At 41.7% G+C, this 16,584-nt stretch overlaps 1 protein-coding gene across 5 annotated transcripts in view; it reads left to right on the forward strand.

Annotated features, from left to right (window-relative positions):
* The window catches only part of AGO2 (argonaute RISC catalytic component 2), a 93,560-nt gene that overhangs the window by 38,310 nt on the left and 38,666 nt on the right, over positions 1–16,584 (forward strand). For all 5 annotated transcript variants that reach the window (XM_073632294.1, XM_073632298.1, XM_073632297.1 and 2 more), the window contains 2 exons: positions 1,913–2,093; positions 16,102–16,222. In XM_073632294.1, coding sequence (XP_073488395.1) covers positions 1,913–2,093; positions 16,102–16,222 — 302 coding nt within the window. The remainder of the gene's footprint in view (positions 1–1,912; positions 2,094–16,101; positions 16,223–16,584) is intronic.

Below are 16,584 nucleotides of genomic sequence, written 5' to 3' on the forward strand. Positions count from 1 at the left end.
AGTTCCACTACTGCTTTGATTCCTGGAGGTCCGCCCCCCCCCCCCCCCCCCCCCCAATCCAAAAGCATTCCAGGGAATAACTTGGCTTCTGAGAAAACTTAAGTGGTTTGTGATTAGTGGGGTATTTATAAATATGCCTCATTGGAACCAGGTCTAGTGTGAATGCGTGGTCTTTGTAAAGCATATTGGAATGTTTGGTTAATGTGCTGTTTACACTTATATTTTAACTTCTGTGGGCAGAAGTGCTAGAATGTCTGCCTTGGGGGGGGGCATAGGGGAGAGCGGAGATCTGACAGCTCTGTCCCTGCACAGTGTGGTGTTATCCGGCGGCTCAGCGGGAATCAACGGAGCGATCCCTGCTGAGCGTTCGGGTGGCTGAATATGGATCCGCACATGTGAATGGGGCCTTACTGTGGTGGCTATTGCCTTATGTGCCAGAACTCTCACTGTTGCTTGTAGTCCAACTTAGCAGCACACAGGAAGGGGTAAGAATGCCACAGCTGAATTGAGTAATTGTTCTCACCCTGTCAAAGTCCCAGTGGTTATCCTTTTTTCTGGTAGGCCCAATGTTCTTTGCTGTGGTGTGGCATGTCTGCACATGCAAAAGATGCCATGCAACGAGTTCTGGCCAGGTCTATCCTTTATCTTCTCAGCCTATGAAAAGTGGTGCAGGCATAAATCCTGCACTGTTCTAATTTTTAGAAATTGTTAATGCTCTTTCCGCATAGATCTTGTTTGTTGTGCAACATCCCCATCTTTACTTGTACATCTTCTTCTTTTCTATCTTGTATAGTCTGGCTTTGTGTATTAGTCATTGTGCATATTGACTATATTGAGAAGGATCCTCTGAACACACACAGGCGCTGGCATCTTAACTGTGGGCAGATGGCTATGACTCCTTGCAGCTTCACAGCCAGCTGCTCGTGTGAGCCTCACTGCGCTTTGTGAATGGACCCGCAGCCTTCTGGGACTTTTAATGTGTCCCAGTAGGCTGGCTGGTGGCAGGGAGGGGAGGAGACCTGAGTTAACACATCCCACAAAAAAAAAATCCTAATGTGGTCGACGGGGGGGGGGGGGATTTCTGCTTTAATCATATGACAGGAAAGTGGCATAATGCAAAGTACAGCACAAGTCCGGTCCCACTGGTGGTGTACTGATGAAATGAAAATCGTACCATCTGGTATCGTACAAGAAATTTTCATGTTTGTCCCTTTTTGGATAATTTCAGTTGAACTGTCCTGATTGGCTCTCGAAACCTGTGTACTAACAATCAGATGATCCTCCAGTCGCTTTGAAAACCTTTTTTTTTTTTTTTTTTTTTTTGTCAGATTTTCTGATCGTGTGTACTAGGCTTTACACTCTTAAGCCTGCGGAAACAAGTGTTTGGTGTGTGAACAGAAGCCATTGGGACAACGTTTCCTCCAATGATCCTTAGGTGGTGGCATCTATGCAAGAAGCTCATATAAATTGGGTATCTGGACATTTTTGTCTGTGGGCATGTTAGTGGTTGTAAACCCAAGGGGGAAAAAAAAACCTTGCAAGACAAAGGCATAATGAGCTAGTATGCATAACATATTAGCTCATTATGAATTACTTACCTTAGATGGAAGCCCCACAGTAGTCCCTGTACACCGCTGTGGTTGGCGACATGTCTCCCGGAGTTATTTCTGGGTTTGCGGGCTACGGTGCTCTGATTGGCCGGAGCCGCGATTCAACATCAGTTTCAAGAGGAATCCTATTCCCTGCAAAAAATGGTTGCTAGGAGTCTCTTTAGGTGCCATAGATCAGAAGACCCTCATCTTTAGGCTATGACTATTTTTGCGTAAGAGATGCTTCTTTAATCTCCCGTGTTAGGGGGGAAATAAATACATAAAAAATTCCTGAAGTAACAGTTTTTTTCTTTTGTTTGCAGTGCTTGGACCGCCCCCTCAGCCGGTGTATACGTTCAAGCCTCCGCTGAGACCGGATTTTGGCACCTCAGGGAGGACCATCAAGCTCCAGGCCAACTTCTTTGAGATGGACATTCCCAAAATAGAAATTTATCATTATGATGTAGATATCAAGCCAGAAAAATGTCCCAGGAGAGTGAACAGGTAAGTTTGTTTGTTTTGTGTGGTTTTTTTTTTTTTTTTTTTTTTGAGAAATCCAGAGCAAAGAGATCATAGCGCTATATGTAACAATTTTTTAATTAAAGATGTATGAATACAGTGCCAAAAAATGTTGGAAAGAGAATGTAATGTGCTCTACTTTTTTTATTGGTTATTCTGTTCTCATCCTGAATGACAGAAGCGGACAGGATGCCAGTTTTCTGATCATGGCTACTGTCTTGCTTGGGAATTTAATCGCCCCGTTTGAGTTGCATGATTCATTTTCTTTTATAGCTAGTCATGTGCTTTTCAAATAGTTGTAGATCTGTTATTGACCAGTTTTTACTACTTTCACCTGCTTTTGAGAAATTTTTCACACCAAGCCATTTATCTTTGTGAGAGCGGTTTGATGGAAGCAATTATCCCATGAAATAGGTTTGCCTTCACGGTCTACAACAGTGGTTCCCAACCTTCTAGTGCCGTGACCCCTTGATAAAATTTCCCAAGTTGTGGGGACCCCAACAGTAAAATTATTTTCACAGCGTGAGTTGTCGGCACCCAAGGCAAGACACGTAATTTGCACCCCTAATCCACGGACATTTGGGACTCCCTGAGTTCCTTCCACCCATACAGTATTAAAACCCCTTATAGTATATTTTAGGATGTACCACTCTTTGTTCTCCTTTCTTTCCCTTTTTATCTCTCTCTATCCTAATTTCTTGTTTTTTCTTTTCCCCATCCCTCTATCTAGCCGTCCTGTCCTTTCTTTCTTTCTTTCTTTCTTTCTTTCTTTCTTTCTTTCTTTCTTTCTTTTCTTTCTTTTCTTTCTTTTCTTTCTTTTCTTTCTTTTCTTTCTTTTCTTTCTTTTCTTTCTTTTCTTTCTTTTCTTTCTTTTCTTTCTTTTTTTCTTTTTTTTCCCTCACCCTTCCATGTATTCTCTATTTTTATTCCTTCTCTCTCTCCTTTTGTAGAGAGAATGGGATGAGTGGCAATGCTGGGGGGAGTTCTAATCGGCCAACTTAGGTGCTCTTGATCAAGGTCATCTGCTGATCTGAGAACTATAGTGGGGTCTTTTATTGGCAACTATAATCACAGGTAGTGTTGCTGCACTGTGTCTCGCCGGCCTTTGTGGTGTCTCGTAGCAGTGACACCTATGCTGAAATCGGCAGATAAGGTCTCCTCCGGCCCCTCCCACTTCACATTCCTCACCAATCAGCTGACCTCTAGTCTCTGCCCCTAGCCATGCCGTGAACTGAATGGGTGGCTGCGGGCTCCAGGAACAGCCCATCTGGGCGGCCACAGGCTCCAGGGACAGTCCTGCTGGGCAGCCGCATAAAAAGGCTGAGAGAGCGGTGCGGGCTTCAGGAACAGCCCAGGATTCGGTGACCCCTGGCAAATTATCATTCGACCCCCAGGTTGAGAACCACTGGTCTACAACTATATACCCAGCATACAGCTGATATGACACAGATCAAGAAATGGCTGCTTCCATCAGACCCCAATCCAGCATGTGTTTTGGGGAGATTTTTTATTTGATCACTTCAATACTGGGCACTTTTATCCCCTTCCTGCCCAGGCCACACCTTGAGTGACCAATTACTCATGCAACACTGTACCCAAATTACATTTTTATATATTATTTTTATTCATTTTTTGTTTTTTTTTTTTGTGAGACAAATAGAGCTTTCTTTTGCTGGTACTTTAAAAAAAGGTGATTATTTCGCTATATAAGGCTGAATTTTGAAGATTCTTTTTTTTTTTTCTTAAAGCAAAACCTTACCCATAACTTTATAAAAAAATGTTCTTTAGCAGAGAACATACATTTCACATTAATCTGCTACCAAAATGAGTGTGCTGTAAATTGCTCCTGTTTCTCCTTGCTGGAGGCTGCCATTTTGCTGGCAGCCTCCAGAAGTAAAGCCTAAATGGAACTAAAACCATTGATTTAAGTTTCAAAAAAGTTACATTCCTGGAATTGCTGTCCCATTTGCTTGGGTCCTTAACCAAACTGTCAAACCATCAAATGGCTGGTGTCATAACTGATCACCATGGCAGTTGCAGATCAAACAGAAGCAGCTTCCCTGGCTGTAAAGGATATAAAGGAGCAGGAATGGGTTGAGGACGGGGAAGAGCTGAAAGCTCAGGATTCAGGCGAGTGCCCGACAGATGAGTCTGCTTCTGAGCAATCTGGACAAAAAGATATCCAGTCACAGAGGCTTTTGATCCTGACTCTGACCGAAATGGTTCGCTCTGCCTTTAAATTTCCTCTTGCAGAGGTGACTGAGCCCCCTGGTCCTCTTTGTGATCTGAGACCTTTTCAGGTCGCACAGACTTTCCCGCTACACCCACTGTTGGAACAGGCGGTGTATGCTGATTTGGAACATCCTGACAGAACCGATATTCCTTGAGCGCTGTGTTTTGCTGTTGATGCTTTAAAGGATTCAATACAGCAGGTTTTTCATCTGGCTATCATGTCTGTACATATTTGCAGACTTTTATGGCTTAAGAGCTGGTCAGCCGAGCTTCCTTGTAAAAAGTTATTGGCAGATTTCCCGCTTCATGGGGAACATTTATTCGGTCATCACTTGGACAAATATATCCAAAAGATTTCCGGAGAGATGAGCCCTCTACTTCCTGTGAAGAAAAGCACCAAACGTCCGTCGTTTAAAAACCCAGGGACTGCTTCCTCAAATGTCTGTCAGGGCCAGCAGCGCGATAGGGCCAGAAAAAGCCCTGGATCCAAAATTCTTCTAAACCCAGCAGCAAGCCCACCTTTTTTGAGGGAACGCCCCCACTCTATCGGGGGGGGGCGGGGCTGCTGCACTTTGCAAACACTTTGGAAAACAACAATTCGGGACAAGTGGGTCACCTCAATTTATATCTTGCAGTTACAAGCTGGAGTTACGGGGGGTGCCTTCTCAGGTTTCTAAGATCCAGCGTTCCCTTGGATCCTCCAAAAAAAACTTATTGCTTCAGGCACTACTTCATCTAGTGCATCAAGGAGTGATTGTAGAAGTTCTGGTACCCGAAAGGGGCACAGGGTTTTACTCAAACCTGTTTACGGTTCAAAAACCAAATGGGGACACGACGCCCATTTTGGACCTAAGGTCTCTGAACAAGTATCTATTGATACAATCCTTCCGGATGGAGTCTGTCCACTCAGTAGTAACCTCACTCCAGAGGGGAGACTTTTTAGCCTCCGTCGATATAAAGGACACGTACTTACACTTGCCTATCGGCCTCAACGGAGGTTCCTACGTTTTGCAGTAGAGGAATGTGTTTTTTTTTCATTTTGTGGCTCTACCCTTCGGGCTTGCCACAGCTCCCCGGGTGTTCACAAAGGTCCTAGCACCAGTACTGGGTATTTTAAGGGCCCAAGGGATCCTGGTGCTCGGGTATCTGGATGACCTCCTGCTCAGAGATCACTCAGTACAGGCTCTAGAACAGAGCATAATATACACAGGTATTTGAGGTATTTGAAAAGCTTAGGCTGGATCATAAATACCGAAAGGTCAGCCTTGAGACCAGCTCAAAGTCTAAAATATATTTAGGTCTTATTCTAAAAACGGTCCAAGCAAAAGTATTCTTGCCACCCGTAAGGATCTGTGCCCTGAAGGATCAGGATAAGGGGCACTAGACAACCCTCCATTCGGCTCTGTATGAGTCATTAGTTCCATTCCATGCCTTTACAACAAGACATCTTGTTGGCTTGGAACAGAGGAAAAAAAAGCCCTGGATTATCCAGTGTGCTTATCTCCTCAGACATGCTTAAGCCTTAACTTTTAGAGTACTGACTACAGATGCCAGTCTCTCAGGCTGGGGAGCAACCCAAACAGGCTCACAGCCCAGGGCAATGGTCAGGGACAGAGCAGACCCTTCCCATCAACGTCCTAGATTTGCAGGCAGTACGTCTAGCCCTACGATCCTGGACGGTGGAACTTCAGGACTGCTCAATCAGGGTTCAGTCCTAAAATGCCACGGCAGTGGCCTATATAAACCACCAAGGCAGTACCAGGAGTCATTCAGCTCTGAAAGAGGTGAACTACATACTAGCCTGGGCAGAGGGACATGTGTCAATAATATTGGCAGTCCGTATCCCGGGAGTAGAGAACTGGAAGGCAGGTTATTTCAGCCACCAGCAGATCTGCCTGGGGGGAATTATCCCTACACCCAGAGGTGTTCCAGGAAATTTGCCAGCATTGGATGGCCAGAGGTCGACCTACTGGCATCCAGGCTCAACAACAAGCTACAGCAGTTTGTGTCTCGAACAAGAGATCCTCTGGCAATTGGACTTTTATATTGCTTGGTGTGAAGCCAGAAAATTGCATCCTTGGAAATAGGCAACTGGGAGAATTCTCTTTTCTACAGTCAGCTGTGAAAATCAAATTGGCTTTGAGTACAATCAGAGGTCAAGTTTCGGCACTATCTGTATTCTTCCAAAGGCCTTTAGCATCCCATTCACTGTTCTAAACCTTTATGCAAGGGGCAATTCGCTTGCTCTCCCCCCCCGCCCTTAGGTCACCTATGTGTCCTTGGGACTTGAACTTGGTGCTGTCTGTGTTAGACACAACCTTTTGAACCTGTTAAGGAAATTCCCTTAGACTTGCTGTCACGCAAGCTAGCCTTCCTGATGGCTATCACCTCGGTTAATAGGGTGTCGAGTTGACGGCCCTTTCATGCAGGGAACTGTACTTGATCCTTCACCATGACAGAGTTTTTCTCTCAGCCTCGTTTACGGAAGAGAGGCGACTGCATTCTTTGGACTTTGTCCGGGCAGTCGAGGAGAGCACTCCTCCTCCCTCCTCCCCCTCGCCAAACGGGTCTGTCAATTGATCACTCAGGCCTACGGTCTGAAACATAAAGCTCCTCCCTTTCCGGTGAGGGCTCATTCTACCCAGGGGTGTAGGAAAATTGGGATTTTTGCATCTTGCCTGTAAAATCCTTTTCTTTGAGTACATCATGGGACACAGAGATCCCTCCCCTATTTTTTTGAGGATTCAGTGGTTGCTACAAAACTGAAATGCTTCCTGTATGGATGGGTTATATAGGGGATCACTTCCTGTCTGAAGACCTTTGGGCTACCAGTGTTCATTCACCTAATGAAGTATAACCCAGCATGTACTGAATATTAGCCCAACTGTGTCCCATGATGTACTCAAAAAAAAAAAAAAAAAAAAAAAAAAAAGGGATTTTACAGGTAAGTATGATGGTAGTAGTGTTGTGTTTTTTTTTTTTTTTTTTTTTTTTTTTTTTCCTTCTCTTACTGTGACCAAAGCAGTACAGTGTTACCATAGTGACACTGCTGTATATATTTGCTTATAACCGTGATTTTCATGAATGGCATCCAATCCATTTATTGTGTACTATTGTGAAACTGTGATTGGCCACAGCTATGACGTGCTACAGATGCACTGATTGGCCTGGTACGTACCATGTGATCGCTGACCTTTTCAATGATCAACACAACTGTACGCAATGAATGGCTATAAAAGCCTTTTTGCATACAATTATCATGCGATCACATGGTGCCATCATTGGGACCCATACAATGAACTGTTGTCTGGTGGACACACTAGGTGACAGGTCGTGCTACAGTGCGGCCCCGGGAGGATGTCATGACGTCCACCCAAAGATGGGAGAGCTCCAGCTTGGCCGTCGTTTGACAATATGTCGGGCGAGAAGCCGTTAATATTGAGGTGTGAGGTTGGGTTTTTGTTTTTGTGCTGGATGGCAGCGATTTTTAGTCTCTTCTGAGCTAGTTGAAAATGACATTGCACCTGATCCATGTGTGTGCAAAGACTGCACAGTTATGGGGTTACAGGACCTCTGTGAATGCACCAATGTACAGCAGGGATCTGCCAGGCAGTGTTCATTTTGACATCAAATTTCGCTTTAGTTTGTCCTTTGACTAAAATGCCATTTCTAAAGGGTGTGTGTGTGTGTGTATGTATATGTGTATGTGTGTATGAGGTCGACCGATATATCGGCCGATATTTGGCTTTTTTTACTTAATCGGCATCGGCAGATTGTGCTGATTAAAAAAAGCCGATTATACCTTCAGCGGGACTTGCAAATGACTTCTGTAATAGAAGTCCATGCAAGTTTTCTGAAGTTATCTTCTCTCCTCCTCTGGGCAACCTACCAAGTCTGATAAGAAGATACATTGTATCTCTTTCAGGTTCTTTTATCAATAGACTGAACTCCGTGGAGAAGTTCTCAGTTTAACCATTTAAAGACTAAATCTTTTCTGACACTTATTGCTTACAAGTAAAAATCCTGTATTTTCTGCTAGAAAATCACTTAGAACCCCCAAACATTATATGTATTTTTTCTAGCAGAGACCCTAGGGAATAAAATAGCAGTTGTTGCAATATTTTATGTCACACGGTATTTGCGCAGCGGTCTTTCAAACGCAATTTTTTTTGAAAAAATACACTAATGAAATTAAAAAAAAAAAAAAGCAGTAAAGTTAGCCCATTTTTTTTTCGTCCAAAAGTTTTGATTACCTGTTTTTGTGTATTTAATATTTAAGATAGTTATTTTTTTTTTTTAATCTAAATTATACATACAAGTGAACTGATTGGAGGTTTGTTTTGCTTAATAAATGTTTAAATATAAAAAATTTTCTGTATCACTTATTACTTAAGGTTGCTTTCACACTGGAGCGGGCATGCGTTGATGGTAAAACGCTGTTAGTTTTAGCGGCGCTTTACCGTCATTTTAGCGGCGCTATTCGGCTGCTAGCGGGGCGCTTATAACCCAGCTAGCGGCCGAAGAAGGGGTTAAATGCGCCCCTGAAGCGCTGCTGCCGAAACGCTTTGCAGGCGCTTCGGCAGCGGTGCGCATTCATTTCAATGGGCAGGAGTGGTGGAGGAGCGGTATACACCGCTCCAAAGATGCCGCTTGCAGGACTTTTTTTTTAACATCCTGCCAGCGCATCGTCTCAGTGTGAAAGCACTCGAGCTTTCACATAGACTGCAGGGGAGCCGTTTTACAGGCGCTATTTTTAGCCCAAAAGCGCCTGAAAAACGCCCCAGTGTGAAATGGGTCTAACTGTTAGATTTTATGCGATGAAGGGAAAAAAAAAAAGAAATCGGCCTAATATATCGGCCACCGCGATTTCTAAATATCGGCTTTGTCATCGACCAGAGAAAAACCCATATCGGTCGACCTCTAATAATAAATATATATATATATATATAGTTAAAGATATGTTTGAGCATTTCCCATAAACGACAAAGGTTGCAATTGTAACCACAAAGGAACTCAAATAACCAAACTGCCTCCTAGGTCCCACATTACATGTATACAGTAGTGAAATGCATCATTTAGCATTTTGAATTTTACATATAGCAAAGACAGAGCAAAATGTCAGGTCAATGGTACATGCGGCAAAGAACGTGAGTATTATAGACTAGTCTCCTGACCCTAGAGAAGCTAGGGTAAGAGGGCTGGATATCCAACTACCCCACACCTTATCAAAAAGTAGAGTTCTCTTTTGTAGTTCGAAAGTGAGCGTATACAAATGTAAGCTATTCAATTGTAGCCAAGTAGATGTAGATGGTTTGGAAGTTCCCTTTCAGCTGGGGATGATAGTCTTCTTGGCGAAAGTATCAAATGCGTAGTTAACGTTTAGTGTGTGTAATGAAATCTTTCCTCAAAAATACCTAATAGACAATTTTTAGGATGTAAAATATTGGACACCTAGAACGGTAGATAAGAATGAGCCAATTTCTGACCGGAATGAAGAAACTAATGGGCAGGACCAAAAACAATGAATGAAGTCGGCTTCTGCCTCCTAAAGCATTCTGGTGTGGAGCGTAAAACCATCTTATACATTCGATAAGGGGTGTGATGGCTCTGATTAAATATACTGGTATCTTTATTTGGTTAACTCTATCGCTAGAGGCAATGATTGAGCTTTTATAAGTATCCACAAATTCAGTGAATTGAGTATCTAAGTTAACCCAGTGGGTCTCAGCAGTCGCAAACCTAGAATTTGAATCGGCCATTTATGCAGAGTAGTGTTGAGAGATCAATTTGGTACTGTCCAAGCTTCTGAGAAGCTTCTCTAAAGGGGCCATCTGCAGAGGAAGTAAAAGTGAACCAAGCTGTGCTCTCAGGACATGGTGAATCTGAAAATAAAAAAAAAAGGAGGTAAGGGAAAGTCTAAAGTCCTCCCTTAATTGGGTAAAGGATTGGCCTTGGTATTTAACCGCTCGGGCAATCTAATACTGTGGGTGGGGAAGCGTGAGTAATTCATTTAGTACAGGGTTATGCCAAAGGGGGTTGTTAGGTGAAGTGACCCAAGTCTCCCTAGAAAAATGTCTCGCTATAGTAGTGGTAAAAAGACAGCCTTGTTTGTAATGTTGCTTTTCCCGGGCAGGCTGCACAATATCCTATACCGCAGAGAAATGCCAGAGTCTCAAGGGAAGATCCTATAGCTGCTTTGGTGGTGGTGCAGGCGTTACGTGGGGAGGGATAAAGCCGATCATGTGCCACAACTAGTTGGGATGCTAAATAAAGGTATATATTTTGGGAAAGCCAGACCGGCTAAATGGGAGGGTAATTTCAGAATTTCTTGAGCCATCTTGGGAGCACGCTGGTTCCAAAGGAAACCTGTACAAAGAGAGTCAATGCGTTTTTATAAAGAGATTTGGGAAGTTTACAGGGAGCATTAGCTATCGCGTATAAAATTTTGGGAAGAAATATCATCTTTTAATTGACTGCCCATGAGGTCTAATGGGTGATTCATCCCCTGATCCGTGCACTGCTGTAGCTGGGCAATAATAGGGCAGATATTAGTCACATAGGAGTGTAAAGGAAGCTGTACCACCACACCCAAATAGCGGAAGGAATGGACCATTTGAAGTTGGGAACACGGATGAATCACCTGCTCCGCCCTGGTGTCTAAGGGAGACTGGACTTGGCTTTGGACCAGTTGATCTGGAAACCTGAGAATCTACCAACTCTCTCAATCTCCTGTAGGAGAGGGTATACAGACACATAAGGGTCAGCCAGATATGAGAAGAGGGCATCATCAGCGTATAATGAGATTCGTTCCTCTATAGTGCCAATAATAAGTCCCTGAATAGTAGATGAATGAATCCGGACAGATAATGGTTCAATGGCCAATGTGAAAAGTAGTGGCGTCAGAGATCAGCCCTGTCGTGTTCCCCTGGAGATGGAGAATGTCTGAGAGACTGGGGTATTGACTAGAGCTGCACGATTCTGGCTAAAATGAGAATCGCAATTTTTTTTTTTTTTTTTTTTTTTGCTTAGAAGATAGATCACGATTCTCGCAGCGTAACATTAAAACTAAAAAAAAAATGGGCTAACTTTATTGTTTCTTTTCTTTTTTTTCTTTTTTTTTAATTCATTGAAGTGTATTTTTTTCTCAAAAAATTGCGTTTGAAAGACCGCTGGGCAAATACAGTGTGACATAAAATATTGCAGCAATTGCCCTTTTTGTTCCCTAGGGTTTCTGGTAAAATGTTTGGGGGTTCCAAGTAATTTTCTAGCAAAAAATATTGATTTTAACTTAAACAAGTGTCAGAAAAAGATTTAGACTTTAATGCCGGCCATACACTGTTCGAATTTCGAAAGAATTTTCTTTCGAAAATCGTATCAAAGAATTTTCGTATGAATTTCGCACCATTAGTGGGCTGCAACAACGGACGATTTTCGTGCGGCAATCAAATTTAAGGAATCGGACATGTTGGAAATTTTTTGAAAAACTAACAATTTTCTAATCAATGATGGGAGAATCGTGCGAGAAATGTAATAAGAAAAGTAAATTTACAGAGAGAAAAGAAGATTCCCGGACACAAATTCTTTTCTGTAGCAACATGAGGTGAAATTGAAGGCTTGGTCGGCTGAATTTCGAAAATCAATGGTGGCATCATCGGATCACAAACACAAACTTTCTGATTTTTGAAAAGAAAATTTGTTCAAAATTCGACCCATGTATGGCCTGCTTAAGTGGTTAAACTTCCTGCATTTACACGATGTTAACTTGGCAGACTGCCCGGATGTTTTCTTTTGACAGCTGAGTGAGCAGATAAGTCTCTCCACTTGTTATATGAAAGAATCGGCAAACTCTGCAATAGAGATGGTCAGGGGGGTTGAATCGAGATCACGATTTTTTTTTTTAAGGATTACTTGTGCAGCTCTAGTATTGACTCAAATTTTAGCCACCAGATCAGAGTATAGGTGCCGCATCCAGGCAATCATCCGAGAACCCAACCCATAAATCCTGTAACACCTCAAATAAGTAGGGCCCTTCTACACTATCGAAGACAAAAAGGAAAAGGTCTGGTGTCACCCGCAAATCACCTCCATCCCAATATATGCAACAAAAAACAGGAAATCGCCCCGGGACTTTAAATGAGGTGAATGCTGTTTGCTAACAATTGACAAGGTAAGTGCAGTCCTTAAATTTATTAAAATAGTCATGCAAACATAAACATGAATCATAGCAAAGCCAATGAAATGATACATACAGTAGAAAAAGTCATTGCAATTTACATTTTATATTTGATATTTTATATATGATATGTATAATGACATTTTCTACTGTATATCATTTCAATGGCTTGGCTATGATTCATGTTTGTTTGCATGACTATTTTAATCAATTTTGACACTGCATTTACTTGGTCAATTGTTGGCTAACTGCATTCACCTCATTTAAAGTCCCGGGGCGATTTCCTGTTTTTTATTCTACGCTATCAAATGCCTTACAGGTTTCTAATGATAGAATAACTCGAGTAGAAGAGTGGCCATTGGGGATACTGTATATTCTGGAAAAGTCTACGAATGTTCATTCTTGTCGAACAGCCTGAAATGAAGCCTCCCTGGTCATTTTGTACCAAAGAGGGAACTATTTTGTTTAATATATTAGCAAGGACTTTTGCCAGAATTTTGGTGTCCATATTGATGAAATAGGCCTGTAAAAGTCGCAATCCAGTGGGTGCTTGCACGGTTTGAGGAGGACAAGCAAAGCCTCTCGCATGGAGGGAGGTAGGATGCCCGTGTCCAGGGCCGCAATAAATTGCCCACCCCACCCTAGCGCTATATGATAACAATGTTGCTGTTAAGAATCAGTATGATTCATAACTGCTTTGCTTCCTTTACTAGTGAGCTGTGATTGGCAATCACAGGACCCTATACCATGTGATTAGCTGTAGCCAGTCACACATCAGTAGTATTCACAGCTGACATGAACTTAACCCATTCATGACAGTTCAAAGCATTGCTGGTACAATGATCTTCTTTGTACCAGCAATCAAAGTGTACAAAACAAAAAACCCTGCTTCTCCCCACCCCATTCAAATTACTTATAACCTAGTATTTGTTACTATGGTAGTATAGTAAGTAAAATAAATTATTGAATTTTTATTATAACTTGCTGTCACCAGTCAGTGTCCCTGATTACCACCACTCTAGTCATATCACGATGCTGTACTGCGCTGGTCAAGGTTTAATAAAAATTTATGGAAAAAACTTTTACATTTCCAAAAATTTGCCCAAGAATTACAACTGCAAAAAACTTAAGTTTTACTAAGTGCGGATTCAAACTGCTGCAACTTGTCATGTGATTTGAGAGTTCAAATTCTCATTACAAGATGTAACCGAATAAACAGCGATGGGCTTCGAAAAAGGTTCCTGCACTACCTTTGAGCGACTTGCATAGACTTGTGTTAATGAAGTCGCAAGCATGCTGCAATGAAGTCACGCAGATGTGAACTAGCACTAAGTACATCAGACTATCTACTTTCCATAAAGGGAGTCATTTGGGGGGTGGAGGGGGTTATTTTGTACTGTCCTGACATTTTAAGGGCCTCAAGAAATGATAGAACGTCAGTACATCACGATTGATCAATTTAAAAAAAATCTATATCTCATAATTTGTGGACGCTATAACTTTCCTACAGACTAAACAGTTATTGGGATTTTTTTTTTTTTTTTAACCAAAGACGTGTAAGTTTTGGCCAAAATTTATGCCATTTGATTTTATTGGATATGTTTTATGACCGAAAGTAGAAAATATTGTGGTGTGGTCTTAGTTTTTTCTTGGGGTGTGTTGTGTTTTTTTTTTTTCCATTTTATATCGCAAAAAATAAACCCAGTGGTGATCAAATACTACCAAAAGAAAGCTCTATTTTTGTGCAAAAAAAAGTCACTTGTTTATAATATTGCATGACTGCGCAATTGCAAATGAAAGTAGCGCCGTGCTAAATGGCAAAAAATGCTCTGGTCATGAAGGGGTTAAAACTTTCTGGAGCTTAAGTGGTTAAGCAGTCACATGGAGGTGCCTGGACCATCAAAGGAGGTGAGGCCATTGGTTCACCTGAACAAACTCTTTCACACAAAATAGACTGTTGCATTTTTACTGCTTCCTGACCGCCTATCAACGCCACTCAAAATTGTTAAAAAGGAAAGAAAGTGTTCGCACTGCAGCGTTGGCGTTGCCTCACTTCGAGGCAAAATTAATTCTGCCTGCTGAGATTGTTGGGCATTAATGCTTTGCAACCGCATCCATTAACTTCCATGGAAACGCTCTGTAAACGCACCTATGACTTTTAAGGTGCAGTTGCAAAGCATCAAAAGTGAGTTTCCCACAAAATAAAAAAAATATCTCCGGGCATTTGAGGAGCGTTGCCCGATTTGACTTCAGCTCAAGGGGGAGAATGCTAATCCTACCTGTTGGTAAATATTACGTGACCAGATACCTAGGATTAGGATCTTGTAATTAGGGCTGAAACAACTAATCGTTTATGGAATCTATTACTATTACTATTTTCATAATCGATTAATCGGCCAGTAACATAATGGGGTTAAAAAAATTAAAATGAGCCCTTTTATAGAAGAGCAAATAATCACTACTGCAAATATTACTTTCACAGTTCTAGAAAAAATGAACCCCTTACAGTAGTGATTATCTGCTTTTTTTTTTTTTGTACTATAAAGGGCTAATTTTAGTTTTTTTTAACCCCATTATTTTACTAAACGTCTTAGACCTGGTTCACATCTATGTGTGTTTTTGTGCTTTTTGCAGAAACGCACTACAGTCCATTTACATGTTTTCCTATGGGACACGTTCACGCAAAACAGTGCTTTTTTGGTTTAATATACCTCAATTGAAAAGCTGCAGAAAAGCATGTAATGCGTTTTTGCAGCAATTTGTGTTTTTTAATCTGCTCAACAACAAATTGGCCAAAAAAATGCAAAAATGCAAATCGCAGCAAAATCACGTGCGCAAAAAATCAAAACACACAGCAAAAAGCACTGCAGAAAAAGATCAAAAGCAAACTGCACAGGTGTGTACCGAGCCTTATGCTGGCCACACCGATCAATTTTCAGACGAGAATATTCAGACAAAAAATCTTTGTACATTCGCTGAATGAAAGAACGAACGTTCTTAAAATGACGTTATTTTTAAAGGAAGACATTGTTTTTGTTTTTAATAAAAAAATTTGATCACCGAGTCTGATGATATTTACCAGATTCACCCTTTAATAGTATATACGGTATATCTCCTCTAATAGTATGTACAGTATATCTCTTCTGTCTGTTATGCTCAGAGTGGAGTCGATATTTTGCTCCCTAACCATATAGCTGGTTATTTATATTCACCACTGCATAGAGATATTTAAGAATAAATTACTTTTTTTTTTTTTTAATTTCTACATTAACTAAATTATACACCACACTTTTTTTTTTAAGGTTATTACCTGAATAATCGATCGAAACAATCGGCAAACTAATTGATTATGAAAATAATCGTTAGTTGCAGCCCTACTTGTAATCAACCCTTGGGGGGGGGGAACTCAAAGCAACTTTCTCGCTTCTGTAATTCCCTAGTGATCTCAGTGAGGTTAAATTTAAAATGCTAGGTATAGGTAGGTCCACTCTGTGTCTGCATCTCTTAAGCCATGCAAAAACAAACCCCTAATGTAAGTTTGTTTTTTTTTTTTTTTTTTTTTTTTTTTTTTTTTTTTTTACTTTTCAGAGAAATAGTTGAACATATGGTCCTGCATTTCAAGGCTCAGATCTTTGGAGATCGTAAACCAGTATTCGATGGCAGAAAGAACCTGTACACTGCAATGCCTCTTCCAATCGCCAGGGACAAAGTAAGCACCTAAACCTTGAAGCAGCCGTGTGTTTTGCCAATATAAGTTTGTCTGCCTTTGCTGTGGGTGTAAGGCCCCTTTCACACGGGGCGGTATCGGTCCAAGCGGATCTGCCTGCTCAGCGGGGGATTTCTCCGCTGAGCAGGCGGATGACAGGTCTGTGTCCAGTCCGCTATGCAGAGCTGACAGGGAAACCGCCCGCTGTTCTCTATTGGGCGTTCGGATTGAAAACGGATTGCATGTCCATCCGATTGTCATCTGATCTGCTGGACAGATGGCGAATGTATCCCCATCCGTCCAATATACTTTTTACTTAAATTTTTTTTGTGGGCCAGATCAGATGCCGGCGGGTGAAATTGGGT

Source organism: Aquarana catesbeiana, linkage group LG05 (genome assembly GCF_042186555.1).
Source record: "Aquarana catesbeiana isolate 2022-GZ linkage group LG05, ASM4218655v1, whole genome shotgun sequence".
Taxonomy (NCBI): domain Eukaryota; kingdom Metazoa; phylum Chordata; class Amphibia; order Anura; family Ranidae; genus Aquarana; species Aquarana catesbeiana.